This window comes from Lemur catta, chromosome 1, assembly GCF_020740605.2.
Source record: "Lemur catta isolate mLemCat1 chromosome 1, mLemCat1.pri, whole genome shotgun sequence".
NCBI classification, from domain to species: domain Eukaryota; kingdom Metazoa; phylum Chordata; class Mammalia; order Primates; family Lemuridae; genus Lemur; species Lemur catta.
Window position 1 is genome coordinate 100735165 of NC_059128.1, and position 25253 is coordinate 100760417.

The window sequence follows — 25253 nt, forward strand, 5'->3', positions numbered from 1 at the left end:
TCTTTTGAGATAGAATCTTGCTCTGTCACCCTGGCTAGAGTGCAGTGGAATCATCATAGCTCACGGCAACCTCAAACTCCTGGGTTCAAGCGATCCTGCAGCCTCAGCCTCCTGAGTAGCTGGCACTACAGGCATGAGCCACCGTGCCTGGCCTAGTGGCCTAGTGATTCTTTTTTGAAGCAAGTTTGGGGACTGCTGCAGGGATGGTGCTTCGCCAAGTCACCCAACTGTCCATATCCTACTCGAACTTTGGCTCAGGCAAAGGGTTGTGCAAAGCATCTTAACCCAAACCTGTTCATGGAGACAGCTGGTATTTCTGGAAGCCTACACAGGTCTGGCTTCAGGGCCCCTGGCAGGTTGCTTTCCAGAGTCCTTGGAGACAGGCTTCCCCGCCTGTCAGCCCTTCACTGGTTGTCAGAGCTCAGCCCACCCGGCCTGTCCACCCGCCCTTTTGTTCCCACCAGTTGTCATCATGTTCTGCTTCACGTGACTTTCTTGCTCCATATGGTTTGGCTCAGGTCACTGCAGGGCTGTGACCACCCTGGGTGTTTGTGCCAGCAGCCCCCGCCGACTGTCCTTCATCAAGCCCGAGATGTTTCCCTCCCACCTGGTTTCAGTCTTCTCTCTGTTCCTTCATCTTGCGGGAGACCTGTGTTTCTGCTACATGCAGTAGATTTCTTTACAAATCCATGAAGACTTTGAACTATTGTCTTAGCAGTTTATTCCAGAGACTTCTTCCACACAGTGCTTTTCAATGTTTAAGGGGCCAGGTTCCTTCCCTTTCTGATTATTAAAACATATACCACCACCCCACATTTAAACTGAATGTAGCTAGGTTTAAAAAGCTTTATCCACAGTATGAATTAGAGATTCTGATCTTATTATTTTACTTTTTTTACACTTATTTATTTTATGTCACACTTTGCTCATATTTACCATTTATAAATAAGAAAGAAATACTTTTTATTTTATAATATACATAAGAAAGAAATACTGAGGAGACTGTGTGTGTTCTTTGAGTATTCTAGTGTATCAGAATCACCTGGGTAAACTTGATAAAATACAGATTCCTGGACCTCGTCCCAGACTTACTGAATGAGAATCCCTGGGGGAGGGGTGCAGAAGTTTGTGTTTCCAGCAAGATCTCTGAGTGATTCTTTTGCAAGCTAGAGGTTGGGAATTCCTGCGTTAGGTGGTGGGCAGAATTTGGACTAGAATTTAGAAAAGATGGGGAGAGCAGTGAGAGACAGCCTGGTGGGTACCACACTGGTTAGATTTGAATCTGGACCCTGCCCCTCACTGGCTGTGCGACTTCTCCGTGCTTTAGGTTGCTCTCTGTGAAAAATCTGTAAGACTGTAATGTTTACCTCATAGGTTGTTGCAAGGAATAAATGAGTTAATGTGGGCAGCATGTTTAAAATAGTGCCTGGCACATGGTCAGGGCTCTGAAGGTGTTTGCTGTGAATATTATTCCGTGCAAGGGGAATGCCATGAACAAAGTCAAACAGACGGAAATGGATGGTCTCTTTGAGGGAGGGGAGTAGATCGATTTGTCAGGAACAGAAGGCTTATGTCAGTGGTTTTCAAATTATGGTGTGCAAAAAATTAACCTGGGGGGCTTGTTAAAAAATTTAGTGCCCCTACAAAGATTTTTGAGTTAGTAAACTTGGAGTGAAGCCTTGGGATCTGCATTTAAAATTTTTAACACAGGTAGGAGCAAATTTTCAGAAACCCTGGTGTAGGTAGAGGAGGACTGGTCTTTAAAGTTGGAAAGGTATCCTGGGATTTGACTGGGGCTATGAAAAGTACGGACACTGATTGCATATTTACTATCTGCTTTATTAGGTATGTCCAGAAAGCAGTAGAAGTATCCGGGAGGTTCAGTGTGCATCCTACAACAACAAGCCGTTCATGGGCCGGTTTTATGAGTGGGAACCATTTGCAGAAGGTAAGACTAGATCCAGCCCTGTCCATAGAAATTACGTTTGTCTGTTTTCAACCCTGTTCCATCCTGGTTGATGGTGGAGGCCTTGGTGTGGTTGGGGTATCTGTGGGGAGAGAGTGTGACCCTTGGGTAAAGGGAGCCTGCCGGGGTCTTTACCAAAGGTGGGATAACTCAGGTGACACCTGGACCATCCTCAGCACGGAGTCGGGTGGATGAAGCATTGATGGAAATAAGCACCATCTGAGGATGGCACAGTGATGGGGACATAATGGAGTTCAAGGAATCAGTTGGAGCAAGAGGCTCTAACCTGAAGTGAGCAGTGAACAGGGATGGAGTTTCCCTTTTCCTTTGTTCCTGCTACAAGGGCTGATGTGGAGGTTTAAGAGAGCATGTAGGGTTGTAGGGTTGACAGTTGTATGGTTGCACCTGTGGGGGTGCTGGGGGTCCCTGCATGCTATTTCCAAAGATAGAAGTGGGCAAGCATCGCCCTTGGGACCAAGGTCCCTGTTGTTTCCAAATGACAGAAGATCCGAAGTTGGTAGAGCACATCAGCTTGTCTTTGTTGAAACCCAGATGATAACGTGCCTTTGGACTAAGAAGGGTTACATTCTGAGACATTTTTTCCCATCACAGAGAGAGTGGGCTCAGAAGTGGTATTGGGTCAATCAAAACTTGTGGAGGTTCTATGCTGACAGCCAAGCTGGCTGAAAGGGGACTCCAGCTGCCTCCAGTGCCCAGCGGAAGAGCTCTGCCAGCCAGCCCTTCTCAGCCTCAGTCCAAGGCAGTGGCTGGGACAGCTGGGGTTGGCCAAAACCCGGAGTGCAGAGCACTGATGTTTTGCCTGGGGTCTGGAGAAACCGTCTTGGGAAAGGGATCGATAGTGAGTAGTGCTGATTCCATTGCAGAATCGATGCCTGGGGAAGCCAAACTGTGGATGATGGTGCCTAGGTTTAAGCCTTTGGGGATGAGGAAGGGGAATTGCTATCTGACCATTCTGAAACTGGATGCAAAATTGTTTTTGTCTGTGCATTGTCCTCAGAGGAGAGTCTGTAGCTTCTATTAGAGTCTCAGAGTGGTCCCATGACCTCAAAATTATTAAGAACTAACTTGACTAAAAGATTGGGACTATCAAATCCAAACAGGAAAGATGTACCAATGAAATGTAGCGCTGGCTGAATATAAATACAAAGGTGGGTAAGAGTTGGAGGGTGAGCAATGGAAGGAAGCCTGGAGTGAAGTTTTAATTCTGGGGATAGATCCTAGTTCTGACCTTTTTCATTCTTAAAAACATTATGCTAAATTCAAGGCAGTACCCCAATTTGGATCATGGAATAGAAAAATGGCATTGGTGGAAAACCTGGAGAAATATGTATAAAGCGTATAGGTTAGGCTGGGTGCAGTGGCTCACACCTGTAATCACAGCACTTTGGGAGGCTGAGGAGGGAGGATCTCTTGAGACCAGGAGTTGGAGACCAGTCTGGGCAACATAGTAAAAGATTAGCTGGGCATGGTGGTGTTTACCTGTAGTCCCAGCTTCTTTGGAGGCTGAGGCAGGAGGATCGCTTGAACCCAGGAGTTCAAGGCTACAGTGAGCTATGATTAGGCCACTGCACGCCAGCCTGGATGACAGAGTGAGACCCTGACTCTAAAACAGTTTTTAAAAAAAAGAGTATAGGTTCCTTAATAGTGTTGTACCAGTGTTAATATCTTAGTTTTTATAAATGTACCATAGTTTTATAAGATGTTAACGTTAGAGGAAGCTGGGTGAAGGGTATTCAGTAAATCTCTATACTATTTTTGCAGCTCTTCTATCAGTCTGAAATGACTTCAAAATAATTTTTTTTTTAAAAAAAAGGCATTGTACTCCCAGTTAGCTCAGTATTACATGTGTTCTGGTGAAGGTAAATTCTAAGACTTATTTAACATGGGTGAGGAAGAGTGCATTATGTAAATAGTGTTCTCTCCCCGCAAGTTTGTATCCTTCCTGGAACCTCAGGATGTGATCTTACTTGGAAATAGGATTATTGCAGATATAATTAGTTATGTTGAGTTCATACTAGAGTAGGGTGGGCTGTTAATCTAGTATGATTGGTGTTCTTATAAGAAGAGGAGAACGGACATACGGGGAGGATGCCAACTGATGATGAAGGGAGAGATTGGAGTGATACGTCTACAAGCTGAGTAATACCAAGGATTGCAGGCAACCACCAAGAGCGAGGAAGAGACAAGGAAGGGTCCTCTCCTGGGGCATTCCAAGTGCACAAGGCCCTGTCAGTGCCTTGATTTTGGACTTCTAGCCTCCAGAACTGTGAGAATAAAGTTCTGTTGTTTTAAGCCACCAAGTTTGAGGTATTTTGTCATGGCAGCTCTAGGAAACTAAAGAGGAAGGAACTGGGTTCTGGATCGACTGAGTTCTGCTTATTCAGGTAGATCAGGAGGTGAGATTGGTCTGAACAATAGCAGGAGACGCCTTAGAGAAGTGAGGCACATACCCCAAGTGACTGATGGCCTCACGGATCCAGGTCTGTCCAAGGCAGTGGGTCCCAGCCTAGCTGCTCATTCAAATCACTGAGGAGCGTCCCAGAAACACTGATGCCTGGGCCCCACCCCTAGAGATTGTGATTTAATTGGTCTGGAGTGCAGCCTGGGCATCAGGATTTTTTTAAACAACCTAGGCAATTCTTAGGGGTAGCTAAAGTTGAGAACCTCTAATCCAAGAGAAAGGCAGGATTCCTGGAGAGGTGATGACCTTAGCCTAAGTTGAGGGACAGAATCATGAGTGTTTCATAAACCATGAAATATGTTCATGTTAGAAGAACAATACACGTCAGTGAACATTTAGAGAAGTGACCCTGGCTTTTGTCTGAACCGTGCACTTTCTTTGTTGCTAGCTGTGATTATAGCTGCTTTATTGTGATTAACTGGGAGGAAAGATGAATTCTCCCAGCAGTGCACACTGCTTGGTGCACCGTACACTTTGTCATCTCCCCAGGAGCTGAAGCTGCGTTGTCAGACCGTCTCTGCGTGGTTGGGGTGGTCGTCGGCTAGCTGCTGTTGTCTAAGACTGCAGCATCCCACCACGGCCTCCAGATCTGGCAGACTTGGGTCTGATACTGACAGCCCTATGCAGGCTGCACAGAAAACACTTTGCTAATGTTTTCATGTGTTACAAATATTCCCTCCAGACGGCTGCTATTTTCTGGTTTATGTATGATTCCACCTTTTCTGTTCTTTTTTATCCCACCCCAGATTTGCGCTAGACTTTAATCTGGGAGAACTTATTTTTTTAAACATTTGTGTTAGCTTAATTGTTTTGGAAAATGTCAAACATAGGTAAAAACAGAGAGAATAGTATAATAGCTTAATAATAAGGTCCTATGTACCCATCACTTAATTTCAGCAGTTATCAGCCCATGGCCAGTCATTTTCATAAATACCCCGTCCTCTCTTCCCCACACAGATTATGGGAAACTATTTGAATTTGCATTATATAGCATCATTCATTGGTGGATATATTAATTGGAACTCTTGGTTTTAAGCAATAGAAACCCAAACTAAATATGTTTATTGAAGAAGGGTATTTTGTTGGTCATGTTACTGGGAAATCCCAGAGGTGGACTGGAATTCAGATATGGCTGCATTCTGAGGGGTTGATCCCATTAGGACCCTGCCTTTCTTGTCTGTGTTCATCTCTTAGTTCTGCTTACTCCTGTCTCAGGCAGACGAGCAGGCTTACATGGCTTTGACCTCGTGATCATGATGGGAGAAACTCTCTCCCACATGGTATTGGCAGTGGAATTGCACTCTCCAAAAAGATAGATTGAATTCCTAACCCCTGATGTCTATGCATATAACCTTCCTTGGAATGAAGGTCTTTGCAGATGTAATTAAGATGTGAGTTGAGAGGAGGTCATACTGGAGTAGGGTGGGCCGAATCCATATGACTGGTGTCCTTACAAGAAGAAGAGAAAAGATAAAGAGATAGAGATGGGAGTGATGAAGCTACGATCAGAGGGACACAAAATATCGCTGGCAACCACCAAAAACCAGCAAGAGGAGTGGAAAGATTCTTCCCCAAGACACTTTGAAGGGAGCATGGCCTACTGATGCCTTGATTTTGGATTTCTGGCCTCTAGAACTGTGAGAGAATAAATTCCTGTTATTTTATGCCAACCAATTTGTATAATATGCTATGGCAGCCCTAGGAAAGCAATATACCTAGTGAGCGATCCAATCTCAGAAAAACTACACGATGATCTTGTTCGGATCATATTCCTGTCTCTGGACCTAAGTTTGGGGCATGCGGTACTTGGGCCTCGGGGTGGAGGACCCGTATCACATGAAGTGGAGACAGGGAAGTGGGGATGGGAACAGATGGAAAAACAGATTGTTCTCCAAAATCAGTGTATACTACTCGAATATAAGCCACTGAGATATTTAGTGAGCTAATTAGCATGCTCGTGTTTTACAGAGGAAAATGCAGAATAGTCACAGATTAATCAACTGTCTTCTACAATGTGTTAGTAGAAAATTCAGCAGACTTTTAAAAATATTCACTGACATTGATATTTCTCACATGCCTGGAAGGAGAGAAGGAGCCCATGGTCATTGAAGTCACGTTTACTTTGGCTTTGTTTAAATAATTCTTTTTGCTGCTGAGATTGTTTTCTTGAGTTTATCCTTCTTCCTCTTGAATGGTTCCCAGGCTAACTGGTGGGAGGAAGACACTGCTAATGTTTCTGCGGGGTTTTCATACTTTACGGCTGGATTTTGCATTGGGCTGTTGGTTTTGTTTGGATGTCTACTGCTATTCGCATGTGCCTACTTAGAGGAACAGCTGCACTCGTTCAGCACAATGCCACATAGAATAGTAAAAGCAGAGTATACTCTCTGATAAACACATTAATTTCACCAGATGGTTCTTCTTAGGCCTTTAATTGCATTTCCTGGATATGATGACCTATCCTTAGATAATGCCTCTAGGAATTTTTCTCAGAGCCCCAGACCTAGCATTGCACAGATGGTAGTAGCAGAATTAGAGTGCCACACATCCCACTGTGCCTAGGACAGCGATGGTTTATGCCTGTTGTCCCAGTCTCCTTTCATTCTCAAAACCAGCTTGGACAATAAACTATCTGGTCAATCTAGCTTGAATAGGATAGTTTAATAGGGAGCCTCTTGCTTAGATACTGACATTGGGGAAAATTATACCTGTTTTCATGCCAAGGGTAATGGGGCTCACCAGCACTAGACCCTAGAGTTTTGCTGGATCGCTGTAGGCTGTACAGAAGCATGTATCAGTCTTAATCCATAAGCCAGGAAGCTGCATGGTGTTTGGATAGCTTAAGTGCACTGTGGAAGCTTAAGTCCCTGAGAGCTGAACTAAATGGAGTGGAAATTGAAAATCTAGAGGTAAGGCTGAGTCAGAAATCAGAGGTCACCAGCTGGTGACATGAATGGCCAATTACATCCACTGAGAGTGGCTAGCTTATGCTGCAGTAACAAATCACCCCCAAATCCCAATGACTTGACACAACAAAAGTATGTCTCTTGCTCATGCTACATGTGTAACGGAGTGTGTGTTCTGCTCTTTTGGGAGCCCAGACTGGTAGAAGCTGCATCTCAGCTCATGCTTTTAAGGAGGCAGGGAAAGGGAACAAGTGACTCATACTCAAGTTCTTAAAGCTTCAGCCAGACGTGATCCCCATTGTTTCTGCTCACATCTCATTGGCCAAAGCAAGTCACACAGCACACATAACTTCAAAGAGGGCAGGGAAGTACCATCCCACCATGTTCTCAAAGGAGGAGCAATGGAATATCTGTGACCAGCCCTGGTGACTAGCACAGACAGGAAGCTGCAGTGAAACTCCTTGAATGCCTTCCTTGTAAGTCCGGGTGACTTTTACTAGGCTGTTTGCAAAAATAGTAGATTTTGCTCCGGGGAATATTAAAGGTGCCACATAGTCTCTAGTATCCACAGGGCCCTGAACCACTTCAATGAAGTTTTTCCCCTTAATTAAAGCTCTGAGAGACCAGAGGTGAATGTTGGTGGCCAGGTGCCCAGGCACACTTCTAATTCTTCCCCGTCCTACAGTCTGCCCTGACAGGGGCGGCATGTCGGGGCGTGGGGCGGAGTCTGTCAGATAAACACATGGACAGTATTATCAAACTGTGAGCCCTGAGGGAGGGAGGCTTAGGGCTACGTGCTGGTGGGCCTGGAATTAGGATGTTAGTGCTTTAATGAAGCAGCTTTATCCACAGATACTGTCACTCCCCCAGTTTCCCTCCTGCACAGACAGTCCATAATCATTGTGAACATTCAGAATGGAGAGGGCAGACCTTAGGGAAACAGGAGGCAGTTTGCATCTCAGTGGTGGTATACCTGGAATGCCTCCCGCAAGTTCCATTCTCAGAACTGTCTTATACATGCCTGGGAAAGCCTGGCAAGACTAGGCCATGTTTGCTTTGGGGACCAACGTATCATTGAGGACCTCTTTGTGAAAACAAAATGATGATTTTGGTTTTGTACATGTTGAGTCTGAATGAACGGCGAGACCTACAGGTAATAAAATGCCCAGCAGGAAGTTGGGGATGCAAGCTTCTGAAGTTTATATTTATTGAGCACTTACTATATACAAGGCACTGTTCTAAGGGGTAACTCATTTAATCCTCACAATGACCCTATGAGGTGGGTACTGTTATTGCCCTCATTTTACAGAAAAAGCCAAGGCACGGCATAGTTCAATAACTTGATCAAGGTCACCCAGCTAATAAGTGATAGAGCCAGTTTCAAAGTCAAAGTCTGACTATAGGAATTTCTACTCTTATGTATGTGGAAGCCAGGAGAAGGGTTTCAAGAAGGAGAGGTCATGAGCACTGCTGAACACTGCAAGAAGTCAAGGAGAATGACTGAGAAAATGAGACTAGAATGGGCTGTTGGGAATCCTTCCAGAAAGAAATCAAACAAAGTAGCCAGTGAGTATAGCCATCTCTTTTTTTAAAAAAAAAAATTTGCCATGAGTAAGACATATTGATAGTGTTTGCTAGTTTAAGGAGAAAGAGAAAGGTTTGCTTAGAATGGTAGAGAAATGAGGACGTCTGTGGATTGAGAAAATGAAGCATGCCGAGAGGGTGTACAGATTTAACAGAATGCTATCCATGAACCTGTTCTATCCTAGAAGAAAGGGAACTGCAAAATATGCATTTTTTCCTCCTGTAAAATATATATTATTGCTTCTCTGCAAGCTTCTATAAAAAGCTTCTTCACCATTTAATAAAAACTTCAAGAGAAATGAAAGTAATCCTGTGGCCATAAAAAAAGATTTGTTTGGGAATATTCACAGCACCTTTTTTCCTATTAGCTCAGAACTGAAAACAACCCAAAAAGCCATCAACAGAAGACTGAATAAACAAATTGTGGTATATATTCATACAATGGCGTAATGCTCTGCAATAAAAAAGGAACACACTACTGACACATATAAAAAACCGGGATGAATCTCAAAAACATTGTGTTTAGCAAAATAAGCTAGATACAAGAGTACATATTGTTTCATTCCATTTATATGATGTTCCAGAACAGGAAAAAATAGGCTATGGTGATAAAAATCAGAAATCAGAACAGTGTTTGCCTGTGTAGATGGGAGGGAGTGTTAGCTAGAAAGGGGCATGGTAGAACCTTCTGGAGTGATGACAATGGTCTATATCATGATTGGCATGGTTGTTACATGGGGATATACAGTTTTCAAAACCCACTGAACTTATGATCTATGCATTTTATCATATATAAATTATTCTTTAAAAAACACATTATTCTCTTTTCCTTTCTCTCTGTCTCTGTCTCTCTGTCTCTGTCTCTCCAATTCCTGAAGGTGACATTTAGAGGCAGTATAAATGATGCCACTGTAGAACTATTCTAAGGCTCACTAATTTCTCTCTCTCTCTTATTTTAAATACTCTTTCTTACTGCCTATGGAGTAACAAGAGAATGTTAGGGAGAATTAACTCATAGTTTTAGGTAGAATAGACTAAAAGTGCATAGCATCAACTGTAAATCTATTAGAAGAAAACATGAAAACGTAGGGGAAAAGTTACCTGATGTTGGTCTGAGGGTGTAGGGATCCTGCGGCCTTCTGATTTCAAGATTGTTCTTTTTTAAGCACCAAAGGAGGCGAGAAAAGCTTCATCTTTCTCTGTTGCACCCCTTTTAATAAAAGCATTTGTCCTGTAAAATTTGGATTCTGTCAAAAGGCCACACTCAAGGAACAAGAAGGCCACATGTGGCCCCAAGGCCGCAGTTAAGCATAGGAGGCAAAAGCAAACCTAGACAAATGGGATTGCATCAAACTAAAAAGCTTCTGCACAGCAAGGGAAGAATGGAGTGAAGAGACAGCCCACAGATTGGGAGAAATATTTGCAAATCATACATCAGATAAGAGGCTAATCTCCAAAATGTATAAGGAATTCAAACTACTCAATAACAACAACAACAATCCTATTAAAAATGGGCAAAGGACCTGAACAGACATTTCTCAAATGAAGACATACAAAAGGCCAACAGACATATCACAAAATGTTAAACATCACTAATCATCAGGGAAATGTAAATTAAAGCCACAATAAGATACAGCCTCATACCTGTTAGAATGGCTATTAACAAAAAGTTACTATAAGTGTTGCCCAGGATGTGGAGAAAAGGGAACCTTTGGATACTGTTGGTGGGAATGTCAGTTAGAAGAGCCATTTTGGAAAACAGTATGGAGGTTTCTCAAAAAACCAAAAGTGGCTAACACGTGTAATGCCAGAACTTAGGGAGGCTGAGGTGGGAAGATCTTAGGCAAGGAGTTTGAGACCAGCCTGAGCAACATTGTGAGACCCTGTTTATACAAAAAATAGAAAAATTAGGCCGGGCGTGGTGGCTCACGCCTGTAATGCTAGCACTCTAGGAGGCCGAGGCGGGTGGATCGCTCGAGGTCAGGAGTTCGAGACCAGCAAGAGCGAGAACCCGTCTCTACTAAAAATAGAAAGAAATTATCTGGCCAACTAAAATATATATAGAAAAAAAAAATTAGCCGGACATGGTGGCACATACCTGTAGTCCCAGCTACTCGGGAGGCTGAGGCAGGAGGATCGCTTGAGCCCAGGAGTTTGAGGTTGCTGTGAGCTAGGCTGACGCCACGGCACTTACTCTAGCCAGGCAACAAAGCGAGATTCTGTCTCAAAAAAAGAAAAAAGAAAAAAAGAAAAATTAGCTTGGCATGGTGGTGTGGGCCTATAGTTCCAGCTACTTGGGAGGCTGAGGCAGGAGCATTGCTTGAGTTTGAGGTTGCAGTGAGCTTTGATGACGACACTGCACTCTAACCTGGGCAATAGAGTGAGACTCTATCTCAAAAACAAAACAAAACAAAACAGAAACCTAAAAATAGAATTGCCATATGATCTAGCAATCCCACTTCTGGGTATATATCCAAACGAAGTGAAATCAGTGTGTCGAAGAGATGTCTGCACTCTCGTGTTCATTGCAGCATTATTCACAATAGCCAAGATATGTAAACAACTCAAGTGCCCATCAACAGATGAATGGATTAGAAAAGCGTGATATGTATACACAATAGAATATTATTCAGCCTTAAAGAAGAATGGCGGCAGGGCGCGGTGGCTCACGCCTGTAATCCTAGCACTCTGGGAGGCCGAGGCGTGCGGATCGCTTGAGGTCAGGAGTTTGAGACCAGCCTGAGCAAGAGCGAGACCCTGTCTCTACTAAAAAGAGAAACAAATTATCTGGCCAACTAAAAATATATATATAGAAAAAATTAGCTGGACATGGTGGCGTATGCCTGTAGTCCCAGCTACTCAGGAGGCTGAGGCAGTAGGATCACTTAAGCCCAGGAGTTTGAGGTTGCTGTGAGATATGCTGATGCCACGGCACTCACTCTAGCCTGGGCAACACAGCGAGACTCTGTCTCAAAAAAAAAAAAAAAAAAGAAGAATGGCATGTTCATCCATGTGACAACGTAGATGAACCTGGAGGACATTATACAAAGTGAAATAAGCCAAGCACAGACAGAAGAATATTGCATGATCTCACTTATATGTGGAATGTGAAAAATTTGAACTCATAGAAGTAGAGAGTAGAATGGTGGTTACCAGAGACTGAGGTGGGTGGGGAAAGGTGAACTGTTGATCAAAGCGCACAAAGTTTCAGTTGGACAGGAGGAATAAGTTCAGGTGATCTATTGCACATCAAGGTGACTATAGTTAATAATAATGTAGTGTATATTTTAAAATTGCTAAAAAAGTGGATTCTAAATGTTATTACCAAAAGGAGTAAGTCTGAGGTGATGGATATGTTAATTAGCCTGATTTGCTCATTCCAGAACGTGTATACATGTATTAAAACATCACATTGTACCCCATAGATATATAATTATTATTTATCAATGAAAATAAAATTTTAAAGATGCATGGTCTCATTGTATACTTGTTTAGAAACGTAGAGCTGTGTTAGGCCTAGGAATCCTCTGACAGGTCCAGAATCTGAGCAAGCAGCCAGACGTCTGTATTAGTTAGTGTTCTTTTCCTGCAAGCAACAGACACTAGTTTTGGCTGAGTCAAACACAAAAGGATTTTGTTGGAAGAATATCCAGTAGCTCAGAGAACCAACAGGAAGTGTGGACAACCAGGCTTGCTGAAGGACAGACACCAGCCATTCCTGGGAGTCTAAGTGGACAGTGTGCTGCTGCTGCGGTGGAGGATTCTGGCAGGTTTCTCCAGCCAAGAGTCAAAGTCCTGGAAACAAGACTTTTGATTGGCTTGGCTTAGGTCACATGCCCACTCCTTGTCTAGGGAACCTGGGATACCCTGAGTGACAGTCTCAACAAAACCACACACAGAGGGGTAGAAGTAATTCAAAAAGGAAATCCAGTTGTTTTGCCAAAAGAAGGGGGAGTGGATAGTGGATGGCCCCAAAAGATGACCATTGTCCACAACAGAAACTCATGACAAATCAGAGTGCCTGCCTGGCTTGTCAACTGTCATCTCATCACTAGGCTTGGAGAGCTTCTTAACACCTTTGGGGGATTATTGGAATTGGAATAGAACATGTGAGTATCATTCTTTCATTCTTCTTGCTGTGTTTTCATTCCTGAAGATTGTACATCAAGGCTTCCTTAGGTTATTAAGTATGGAATGTCTGATTTCCTCAAGTATTAATACTAAGTTTGACAGTTGATATCTCTGACATTTCACTTTGACACTTCTTGTTTTATTTATTTATTTTATTGTGAAGGTACATCTTCATTCTTTCAAACACACATTTTGGCTTGTGATTATCTTTAAAAAAAATTTTTTAGAGCAGTTTTTGTGAAACTATGGATAAGTCAAAAATTCATATTATTTTTGTGTATGACTTCTGTCATGGAGCCAATGCAGCACAGACAGCTCAAAATATCAACAAAGTGTTTAGGAAAGATGTGGCTAATGAATGCACAGTATGTCAATGGCTTGAGAAGTTCCATTTTAGCGATTTTAATCTTGAAAATGAGCCATGTGGGTGACCTGAGACCAAGGTGGATAATGATGAGCCAAAAGGTGTAATAGGAGCAAATCCATCTCAACTTACGCGTGAATTAGCAGCAAGGTTTGACGTTACTATTCTAACAATATTGGACCATTTGAAACAAATTGGCAAGGTAAAGAAGCTGGATTAGTGGGTTCTGCATGAATTAAATAAACATCAGAAGAGAAATTGTCTCGAAGCTTGCCTTACTTTGCTGTCACGACATAAAGGCAAACCATTTCTATACTGTGTTGTTATGTGTGGTGACAAACGGATACTTTTTGACCATGGCAAGCGTTTGGCACAATGGTTGGATACAGATGAAGTGCCGAAACACAGTCCAAAACTGAATATTCATCAAAAAAACCTTAATGTTGTGTGTTTGGTGGTCCAACACTGGTATTCTCCACTACAGCTTCATGAAATCTGGTCAATCAATGACAGCGGATGCCTACTACAGCCAAAATGGACAAAATGATGAGGATGCTTGTGATTAAGCAGCTGAGATTGTTTAATAGAGACAGGCCAATCCTCTTACAAGACCATATGTTGCAAGAAACAATGCTGCTCAAACTATAGAAGCTGGGCTTGGAAACTGTCTGTCATCCACCATATTCACCAGACCTTGCACCAGCTGGCTACCACTTCTTCCAGGCTTTGGACCACTTCTAATAAGGAAAAATAGTCAGTTCTCAACAAGCTGTGGAAAACACCTTTCACGATTTCATCGCCACTCACTCTCTAGGCTTCTTCGCTGCTGGTACAAACAAGCTACTGTTAAGATGGCAGAACTGTGTCAATAGTTTAGGTTCATACTTTGATTAATTGTACTGCTTCCTGTTTAAGATATAAGAAACTACACCTTTGATTCAGAATTGGACATTTCATATTTAATGACCTAATATATGTATGACCTGTGACTATGGGGGTCCCCTTTTCTCGCAAACATTTGTGCTGGCGTAATTCAGGTTGACTAGTGTGCATTTACACAGGGGCATGGGCCACAGCATCATGTGTAAGAAGGGTGTCCTCAGGGAGAAGTGAGGAGAGTTAGGAAGGATTCTGTTTCCTCCCCCTGATTTCCATAACCCCGGTCTTTGGTTTAGCTCTTCCACACCCCTCCCCGTAGGATGAGATATGTGAAATGCTTCTAGGATATGTCTGCTTCTTACATCCACACTGTTTCTCTCTCTAGCTGAAGAGGGGGGAGAATGCAGGATGGGGCATGTGGTTATCACATCCCTCTGTGAGTCTTTTCACTGGGTGGTGTAGGATATGAAACAGGAAAGATTGTTTGAGGGAGAAAATTGCCCCTGCTCTAGGGTATTCTGGAAGGTGTAAATGATTCTTGTAAAAGCAATTTCTTTCCTGGCACTGGAACCAGTGTCATTCTGGGTAATAATTAGTAAAGAAAAGCCTCAGGGTCTGTTTCATCATCTAATGAGCAGATTAGTCTAAATATGAATAATTTTTAAGGATTTGAAACCAAGCATGAAACTTAAACCCATTGCAAAATATTAAATAATGAGACCCAATGCTATTATTTCTCTCTTCTAAGGACTCAGCTTTCTACAAAGACTGTCTGGCTCAGTCCCCATAGTGGCTGGTCAGGATGGACTATTCAGGATGTCACTATTCTATAGTGTTCCTACTTGACAGATGCAGGAACCAAGACTCATAAGGGTTGGATGGTCTGCCCCGGATCACAGAATAAAATAGAAGAGTCAGAGTCGATAAGAAGTTATGTAAGCACAGCTCGCTGTGCTGAGAGCAGTGATTTGCCTTAAGGGCTACAGAAGAATTTCTCCCTCCACGCAACCAAGCCATGACTGATTCATTTCCTTTAAAAACAAATGAGTGTGTTTTTACATCAGGACGACTAAAACTTCTCCAGGAAATCCTAGGACTCTGCCTTAATCTCTTGTAGCATAGATCTCTCACCCTTTGAGCAGAGGTCACCATGTTGTAAATTGACAGGGACATGTCCTGAAGGAGTGGTTGGGATGTTTTGTTGTACCGTGCATGAACACAGAGAAATTAACATCAGGGTAACATCAAGAGGTTTTTAGAGTTAGAGGATTTAGAGCTAGGACATGATCAGTGAATATGCAATTTTTATTTTAATTCTAAATTCAGCCCATCCTTTACATGTTTATTGCAGACACTGTGCCCCAGTGACATTGTCCCTCCCCCAAAGCTGTCACCTCCATTTCACCATACCTGTCAGTCTCCACTTCTTAGAAATTTCTGTGAGAACATTCCATAGCTCAGTGGGACTTGTTTATAAAGGATTAAAGGAAAAGTCTCTTGTATATCTGTAGTTTGAGATGGGAAGACTGGAGAGAAGGCACATCCTTCTATTCTTTTGTGGGGGTAAACCCTGCCTCAACACATTTTTGTAATGCCTCTATGGTTTCCCCTGGAATGATTACCTATGGCCTGGACACCTTTTGGAGCCATGTTGAACTAAACATCCAGGTTCTCCCTTCAGATATTTGAAAGCAGCCATCTTGTCACCTTGCATCTTCTTTTCACCAGTCTGCTGAATAGTTTTACTTCCTTCAACTGATTTCTATGCTTTGGGTGATGCTGTTTGTTTATCATACTGGCTGTTCTCTTTAGAGTATAACACACGAGTCATAGCAAGCAGGTCTCCCCGCCTGTGCCAGCTCTGATGTGCTGGGCTCGGGAACAAAGAGTGTCACTGGGATCGATTAGTGATGCCTTGCTCCGGCATGGGTTGGAGGGAAAGGGAAGCACACATGTTGCCTCTTTGCCATCACTTCAGTTTTTCAGTCTCTCCAGTGATTGTACATAGGTGTCAATTAACCCTACCGGTTGCTTGAAAATTTGCAATGAATTTCTATGCTTTATTAAATGGGGATGAGATTCCTCAATGTTCACAACATTGCGTTAGGTCTCACTACAGATGCCTGTAGAAAGGCATTTTAATTTTTAAAATACAGTAATGAGGGGTGATGCAAATAATATGATGAACACATGTTACAGTACGTTGTGTAAATGTGTTCACATTTAAAATGTAGATAAAAATCAAATGATATGTAGCTGATTGTGATTTTCCAAGAGATGGCTTTAGGATGGCTGAAATAGACAGAGGCAGGCCTGATCTCCCAGAGTAATCCTTTAAAGTAAGGATTCTTTTATGGGGGCTGTGTATCTAGAGGCGGAGGAACTAAATCAAGGGTAGTTTTTAAAAAAACTAGACCATCTCTCCATTAAATAGTTTTCATTCTGCTTTTGGATTCTATTTCCTATTTGCGTTTGAGGCTGTAATCACCACAGCATGATAAAATTGAGGTAGCGGCAATTATTTGTATCTGAATTATTCTGCTTCCAAACCCAGCTGTCTTCAGCCTGGACTGTGGAGAGTACTTGTCATCACGTCCTGAAGTCATATGTGTCATTATCACACCTCTTTTAGCTGCAAATCTAGGCTTCACTAGCAACTGTTCGAGGTCCTTTTTACCCAAATACTTAGTAACTGAGTATATATAGGGAAATATTTTTCTTTAAGGTTACTAATTATGACATATATTACCCTGAAATATAAGGCTTTCATTCACAACCATTTCCGTTTAACGTGGGAGACATTTCTGGTGTTTTGCTTTGCCCTTTCTTTCCTGCTCTGTGACTGTCACTGCTCCACTGGGATCACTCTTGACCCCTGATGGTTTCCATTGATCTTTGGTTGGCCCACTGATGTAGCATGCCTTCTGTCCCCTGCTGTGCTCGCACTAAGATGCCACATACAGTATTCTGGAGCTCCCTCTGGGCAAAGGAGAAGCGATTAACACTACTCCGTAATATCAGATTCCTCCTGTACAGCAACACCCTTTAGTGGGTAGTGCTTAGATTTTTATCTACATTTTTTCTTTTGGGTTGCCAGACACACACACACACACACAAACACACACGCACACACCCCCATCACCACCACTATGTCTGCTCAGTTACATTTATACAGTCGAAAAGTAAAACAGGGTAAGGTCCCATTTGAATTCTAGTTTTGAACTCAAGACAGCTAGAAGCAGACAGAGATATTTAAACTGTAGATGATTAATAACCCACTAGTGGCTCTGGATCTGGTCAACAGAATTTACAACTCAAGATTGCAACTTAGTAATTAATAAGAAAAGTTTAGGAAAACAAAGTTCTACATTGTGTGCAGTTGATCCTTTTCTTTGAAATCTTGCTGCAGATGATGTTTCTTTGCAGAGGCAAGGACAAGGACAGTGAGCAGTCTCTGATAGGGGCGAGGAGTTTCGATGGGGAGAGGCTGAAACACAGCAGGTGCGAGGGGTGGTGAGAGCCGGGTGATTGCAGAGGGAAGAAATGCCAGGCAGATAAGCCTGTCATGGGTTTCGTGAGGCTAGAAGTCAACAACAGAATGGGGCGAGAAACTGACAGGCAACCACAGATGTCACATGGTTATTGGATTAACTTATTTTTGCTTTAAAATTTTATCGAGTGAGCCATAATTTATTGGGCTGAGTGGAGTTTTGTCCAGGGGATTGATTGGAAGTTTGGCTTCATCCCAGGAAACAGCTTTCATCTAAAGTTATGCTCCAGCAAATTATGTTGATTTTAAATTGAGCAGCCCGTTAAAAATAGGTCAGATTTAAATAGGACAGTGGAGTTTTTTGGGGTGGGGAAAACTTTTAGTAACTATCAGGAGATGTCTGCTGTGATCCTGAGGCCTGCCTGTCGTTAGAGGAGGAAGAAGATGGACGGGAGGGCTCTTACATTCCGGTTGATGCGTGTAACCTCTTGGTGCCAAAAATTAGAAAGGGGAAGCATATCAGATGTGTACAGCCCAAATTCCATTTGTACTTAAGGTTACATAACAGCTCATCATGTAATAGCTTTGGCCCTCATCCAGTGAGCATGTAGGTATTGGCGCTTTGCGTGCTTAATAGACCCCCATCCATCAGTCGTGACGGCTTGTCCTACACCCAGTTGCTGTGTTTGTTTAAGCAGGCTTTGGAGGTTGTATAAATAGTATTAGCAACCTGCCCTCCCATCCTTGGTGATAAATGGCACCTTTTACAAATCCTTTGGCACATTCTTAAGATGCGAAGGAGTAGAACTTGCTCCACTGACATTTTTGGTAATTATCAGTCGCCTTCTGTATATGTTCTTGTGGCATCTCTGAGTGGGGACCCTGCACCCACCCTGGTTCCCTGAGCCTCTGCCTTTCTGAATCAGCTAGTGTAATGTCCTGCCTCATGGAGCCTGGCAAGGGCTGTATGGGGACTGCCAGATGAAACTGTGACTCAAGACTGGACAAGCGAATTCGAGTTCACACCAAATGGAAAGGTGTACTTTTTCCCCTTAAAAAAAAAGAATTACTGCAACATGTTGGCACTGATTCATGTAGCCACCTTTTGTTGTTCTGTGTGAGAGGTGGCCTTAAGGCAACAGGAAGAGCAGTGGGCAAAGAACACAACCCTAGCACGCAAGCTCCAGCCTCCTTGGACCACAGCTTTTTATCTAGAAAATTAAGACATTACTTCCTCCTGCGTGGTTCCAGTGAGGTGATGTCCATAAAGCATGTGTGTAAGCTTCACTATTGATGACCAATGCATGCTGCAATGCATGGAGTCTGCCAGGCAGAGCTTCCTCCAGTGGCTAGGATTGCGCATATGCAGATGTAGAGGAAGGGCATTCCAGGCGGAGTGAACCCCACAAGCAAGGGGCAGAAAACACAGGTGTTAGGAAACATCAGTGAGCGTGCTTTGGCTGGAGCAAATGGTTTATAAAGGGGAGCAGTGTAGGATGAGGTTGGCCTGGAAGTTTGGGGCCAGATTTCAGAGGACCTCAAATAGGAGGCTAAGGAAATTGGACTGCATTTTATAGGCAGTGAGGAGCTATTGGGGTTTTTAAGCAGGAGAGTAACATGATCAGAGCTGAGCTTCAGGAAAATTAATCTGGCAGCAAAACGCTGCAAAACCTCTTTGAAACAAAAGGGGTATAAATAAATAAATAATTTGGAAATCTGGCAGCAGTGTTTTCAAGTATGCTCTGAAATGTGTAAGCTATATATATGTTTTGAAATGATAATGTCTGTCTTCTTTTTTTTTTTTTCCGCACAGCAGCCAAATTCCTTTTTTATTCTTTCTCTCTTTTCTTCATTCTCTTTTCTTTCTTTTCTGTATTCCCTCCCTCCCTTTTTCTTTTTTCTTGTATTTCTTTCTGTTTCTTTCTTTGTTTCTTCTTTTCTTCCTTGCTTACTCACTTGCTCACTCACTCTTTGCCTCTCTCCTGTTTGTCTTTCATGGTTAGTGGTGTTTTGGGGGTTCTCAACCCAGCCAGAGGGTGAGAGTTCCGGGACAGCACTTTGAGAACGTCTGACTTCCGGGGCTTTGTGCCTAGGGTACCAGCTGTGACTGGGCTCCATTACTGAGGGCAGTGAAGTCATCCAGGTTTGATTTTCCCCAACCCCAATCACGCAAAGTATAGGTATTTTGAATGAATAGGTAAACTCTTGTAATTCATGTGGCCAAAGCTTCTATAATTGAACTTTCTGGACTTATCACCAAAAGGCTTAATCAACTGCTCTAACTCTTGGGTTAGCAAGAACAATGGAATTTCTATGGATTCTGTAGAAACGCCCCATGTCCCTGCCCAAGCAAACTTAAAAAATGTGCCCAGACCCTAGGTGTTCATGGATTTAACTTACAGGTGAATAACTCTTTGTTTGTTCTCCTATGGGTCTGTGGCACATAGTTTGGCCAAGATATGAATCTGAAAAGTCTACTTTGCAAGGTATGTGTATGGAAAAGGGTCATTTATCTTTGCTGTTCTGCACATTTGTGCATTTGCAACAATGCTTCCTAATTGAAAAATAGTTTTGTGCCTGTGAAAAATGGCAATCAAGTGAGAGATTAAGCATTCAGTGATATTTAAAAGTATGGTTAACTTGTAGTGTGTAGTGTAAAGCTATGAACAGGAAACTCATACGACTCTCCATGGAAATGTGATTGAAGAGAAATCTGGGAGCCTCTATAAACACTCTTGTATTTGTGAATCTGGGAATTCGAGAAGGTTCCGGATGTATGCCTCAGGAATGTCAAGAGTCTGCTGTAAATCCAAATTTACAAAACAGATAAGTTATTGAATGACTATTCAGATTGTAAAACAATTCTTCATTTTATTAAATATTTACTGTACATTTGCCCTAGAGAAGTCCTTTAGTAAATATAGTTAGTATTTGATTTACAGAAATTCAGTATCTACAACTATTTCTGGATACATGTATTATGTTAAGTAGAATCTCCTTTCCATAGCATTAGAAAAATTTAAGATAATATTTTCTCTGTTTGAAAAATCAATTTGCATATATAAAAAGTTCTTGTTCAGTAACTACAGATTTGGTTTTTTACCGTGAGGAATTTTATATTACGGATGGCTAATTTTCAAAGCCATTTTATAACAAAGTTTCCTACTTTGTTAGGCTCCATCATCACTATTGTCACTGTCCTTTGGCTCAGGCCCATGTAGAATAGCCATCACAACCCTGCTTCTGATGTTTACCCACTCCAGGACCGTGGGCCTCAGATGCCCTGTCAGTAAAATGAGGATAATATTATAGTAGTATCTCCCTCAAAGGTTTTGGAGAAGATTAAATGAAGTAATTTCTGCACCTAGCATTTAGTATGTGCTCAATAAATGTTAGCTATTATATTATTACTGTTACTATTATTTTTCTAGTCCCAAAGATGAGGTCAGCTAACTTAAGCTGGGCAGTATTTTATTTCCAAAGGAGTGTTGTTTATTCAGTGTTTTGCAATTTGAATGTGTTCTCTGTATACACTGTTGTGCATTTCCCAAAATGAGGAAACGTTTGGTGTCTAACTTAAACTAGGGTGTCTAGCACTATCAGGGACCCTGCTCTATCTGGTGCTTGTATTAAAAGTGTTTTTAAAGGTTCACTGACTTATATCCAACTGTACCATAGCCTGGTATAGTTATAAGAAAGGTGTAAAAAAGAAAAGGGAAGAAATAAAAGGAAAGAAAAAAGAAGAAGAGAGGGAGATGTGTTACCTTTCTGTAAATGTTAGGTTGGTCCTGGTCCTGTCACAGTCCTGTTTCTAGGAACAGCCACGGGCTTGTCCATTGGTGCTTTGGTTCTGACATAGCATCCCTAAGCTCTGCCCCTTGACTTTGAAGGCCCACGTAGCTGACACCCACAACTAGCCCACACTTACTTTCCTACCATTCCACTTTGCATGCTTTCCACTCAAACCAGGCGCATCACCATGAACTTGCTCCTGTAGTGCCTCTGCCTAGGATTCCTGCCATCCTGTTCGTTTATCCAAACTCCATCTAGTCTTCAGGGCCGGACTCAAAGCTTACCAGATCCATAAGCCTTCCCCAACTACCTTATTCCTCACTGATTTCTTCCTTATTCAACTTGTGTATTCTTTTCATCCTGGGCCCTGTAATGCAGCACCCTGTTATAGTTAATGGTAATCACAGTGATAATTACAAACACGCATATAAAGTTCTCTAGTCCCCAGAACATCTTCACTTACATTATTTCCTTGAGCTTCCTAACAACCGTGTGAGGTAGGCTGGTCAGATATTTTTAACGCTATTGTAAACAGTCCCTTGGTCAAACTCCTATGGCCAGTGAGACGAAGAACTTGAACTCACTGTGTGTGGCAACCCTATTACCCAAATATGGTTTCACACCACTCATTATTTCTTGTGTGTTAATATTATCTTCTTGACTAGTCTATAAAATTCTTGATGTCAGAAGAGATGTCTTTTACTTCTGAACCTGTTAGTAGCATTTGACCCTATACCCCGTTCATTAAAGACTTGTTGCCTAATAATAGTAATGTTTATTGAATGTTTACTCTGTAACAGCTGTCATACTGAGCTTCTTTACTGGAAGTAGCTGACTTAATCCTCAGGACACTTCTATAAGATAGGTGACATTATTAGGTTCAGCTTCAACTTAGGTTCAGAGAAGTTTAGCAACCTGCTAAGATCAGACCAAATACCTAGTAAGCAGTTTTAACTCATCACAAAGACTAACAATCATGGGAGGTTTTTTTGTGTTCTATTTTTTAAAATGCAGATGTCTATATAACTTAAAAGTTGGAGGCAGCATTGACAGTGGGCCCCATAGTGGGGTGGGGGCAAGGGAAGGATCTGCTCTGTTAAGAGCACCATGTCCAGGGGTGATAAATGGAGAATCTGGGTGAAAAAGACCTTGCCCTCTGTCCTGTTTGGATCTTTTTTTTTTTTTTTTTTTTGAGACAGAGTCTGGCTCTGTTGCCCGGGCTAGAGTGCCGTGGCGTCAGCCTAGCTCACAGCAACCTCAAACTCCTGGGCTTAAGCGATCCTCCTTCCTAAGCCTCCCAAGTAGCTGGGACTACAGGCATGTGCCACCATGCCTGGCTAGTTTTTTCTATATATTTTTTTAGTTGGCCAGATAATTTCTTTCTATTTTTAGTAGAGACGGGGTCTCACTCTTGCTCAGGCTGGTCTCGAACTCCTGACCTTGAGTGATCCTCCTGCCTTGGCCTCCCAGAGGGCTAGGATTACAGGTGTGAGCCACCGCGCCCGGCCCTGTTTGGATATTTTGCCTCAGAAAAGAGCAGCACATGTATCTCTTGCCGGAATTTCACATTTGAGTTGGATTGACTTATGTCAGTACCATAACATTCTACTTAAACTAGAGATATGGTACTTCTGATGCCTTTTGTCTTAAGTGCTCTTAACTCCAAACTCAGATGAATGAGAACCCTGGAAATGTGGCTCCAAATAATACAAAGAAGGGCCAGAGATGTCTACACATTCTTATAACTGCATGTGGGGTTTTTACTGCACACAATAATATATACGTGTTTGTCTTAATAGAAAAATGCTTTTCTATTACTTACTATTGAGAAAAAAATGTAAGAAACAGTGTTTGGATATTTTTAAAATTAAGTTGATAAAAAGAGCACTAATGCCTTATAATAATAGGTTTTGGGCCCAGGCAGCCTCACTCTCTGTTGGTGTTATATCTTGGGAACACAAACTCATACAAATCAGTGTTGGAGTATTATATGCAGGCAGATGCCCAGAATGTTGCCAAAGAAGGGGCTCCATACTACATTTTCAAGCATAGCAATTACATATAGGAATTTCAACAAGTATTTCTTCCTACTGACAGGCCAAGTTACTTTTATCCTATGGTAGACCGAAAGTGCTTCTGATTTTAGTAACAACAACAGCCAAAAAAACTATTGCTCTTTATTTTGCCCACTAATGCTACCATGTAAATAATTACCGTGTCATCACATGTAAACAAACTGTCCGAAAGACTCCCCTGGATCTGAGCTCCTCATATAACTCTCAAACTTTTTCATTCCAATTGTCAGCTCTGCTTTGCAGTGGTGAGTTTCAGTTATGAAAAAGAATGTTATCTAAGGAAGTCAGCTTGTGAATAACAAAATAATTCATTGTATCCAGGTCTTTACTCTTTATTTTTGAGAACATTTGTTTCTCCATTAATAAAAGCAGTAATTCAACAGTAAGTTTAAGCAAACTAGCCATGACCTATCCAGTCCCCACCTCCCCCATAGCTAGTGTTCAAGTGGAAAATAAAGCAGGTTTTCAGAGGCATTTTTTATTACAGTGTTTCTAAAAAGCCAAGTGATATTCAACCACTGTCTGCATTGGCTTCTTTTTATGAGTGTGTTGATCTCTGTGGAAGCTGTGGCTGTAGTGGGTACATTTTCTGAAATATAAGCACCATTCTTACTATGAATGGAATAGAATAATCATACCTTATTAAAAATTACTGCATCAGACATTTTACAGCAAAGCATTATGCACATTAACATGCCTTCACAAATGATATTATAAACAGAACCTGCAAAGAGCACTGAAAGACCACTCGATGGTCTCATCATTAGTATAAAACCTCCCGACTGGCTGGAAGGCCCCTTAACCCCTACTTCACTTTTGTGGAGTTTAGATGTGTTGTTTGGTGGTATGATTGATTTTTAGCTTGGCTGTTGCTTTTTGATCCAAACCAGAATAATGCATGTTTACATGACAGGGCTTCAACCAAATGTTCCCTTTATTAAACTTCCCCTCCTAAGATATTTCTGAAACTCACCCTGAAGAAAGCTTCAAGCAACTTAGTACTTCACTAATTGTGTTTTCTGATGAATTGTTCCAAACCCCAACTTTTCTCTTAAATTAAAAAAAAAAAAATTCTAGTGATTTTTCTATAAAAATTTGCTTGGTTTCCTTATTAATATCATTGTAAGAATTTTTTTTTTTCATGCAGCTAATACTCAGATTTTTCCCACCAAAATTTTTTAAAAAGTGAGGATAGGCCCATTTATGTCTCCACAATGGCAAACTCTTTGTTTGACATTTACATTCTATGCATCTTTGATTGTGACCAGTTTACTATAAGTTGGGATTGGGGTCATGCTATTATTATTGTTATTTGTTGTCACTATTATAGTGGGGAAGTTTCACAGTAACTTTTGCTGATTTTGGATTATTTTGAATTTCGCCTATTATCTTTCACAATTTTGATCATTTCTATCTCAAATTTCCAGTCTTTATCAGATGATCAGCAATCCTATGGGCAGGCACATTCCTGCTTGAGAAGCGTAATATTTGAGTTAAAGTCATAGTCACAAATAGATTAATACTAAAAATTGTGACTGCCTGGAAAATATACCATAGAAAATGAAATACTTAAAATGTAAAAGA

The 25253-nt window shown here is 41.8% G+C and overlaps 1 protein-coding gene across 1 annotated transcript in view; it reads left to right on the forward strand.

Moving 5' to 3' along the window:
* Positions 1 to 25253, forward strand: part of THSD4 (thrombospondin type 1 domain containing 4) — a 571869-nt gene that overhangs the window by 119247 nt on the left and 427369 nt on the right. Inside the window, exon 6 of the mRNA XM_045530986.1 lies at positions 1846 to 1948. Within this exon, the coding sequence (XP_045386942.1) occupies positions 1846 to 1948 (103 nt within the window). The remainder of the gene's footprint in view (positions 1 to 1845; positions 1949 to 25253) is intronic.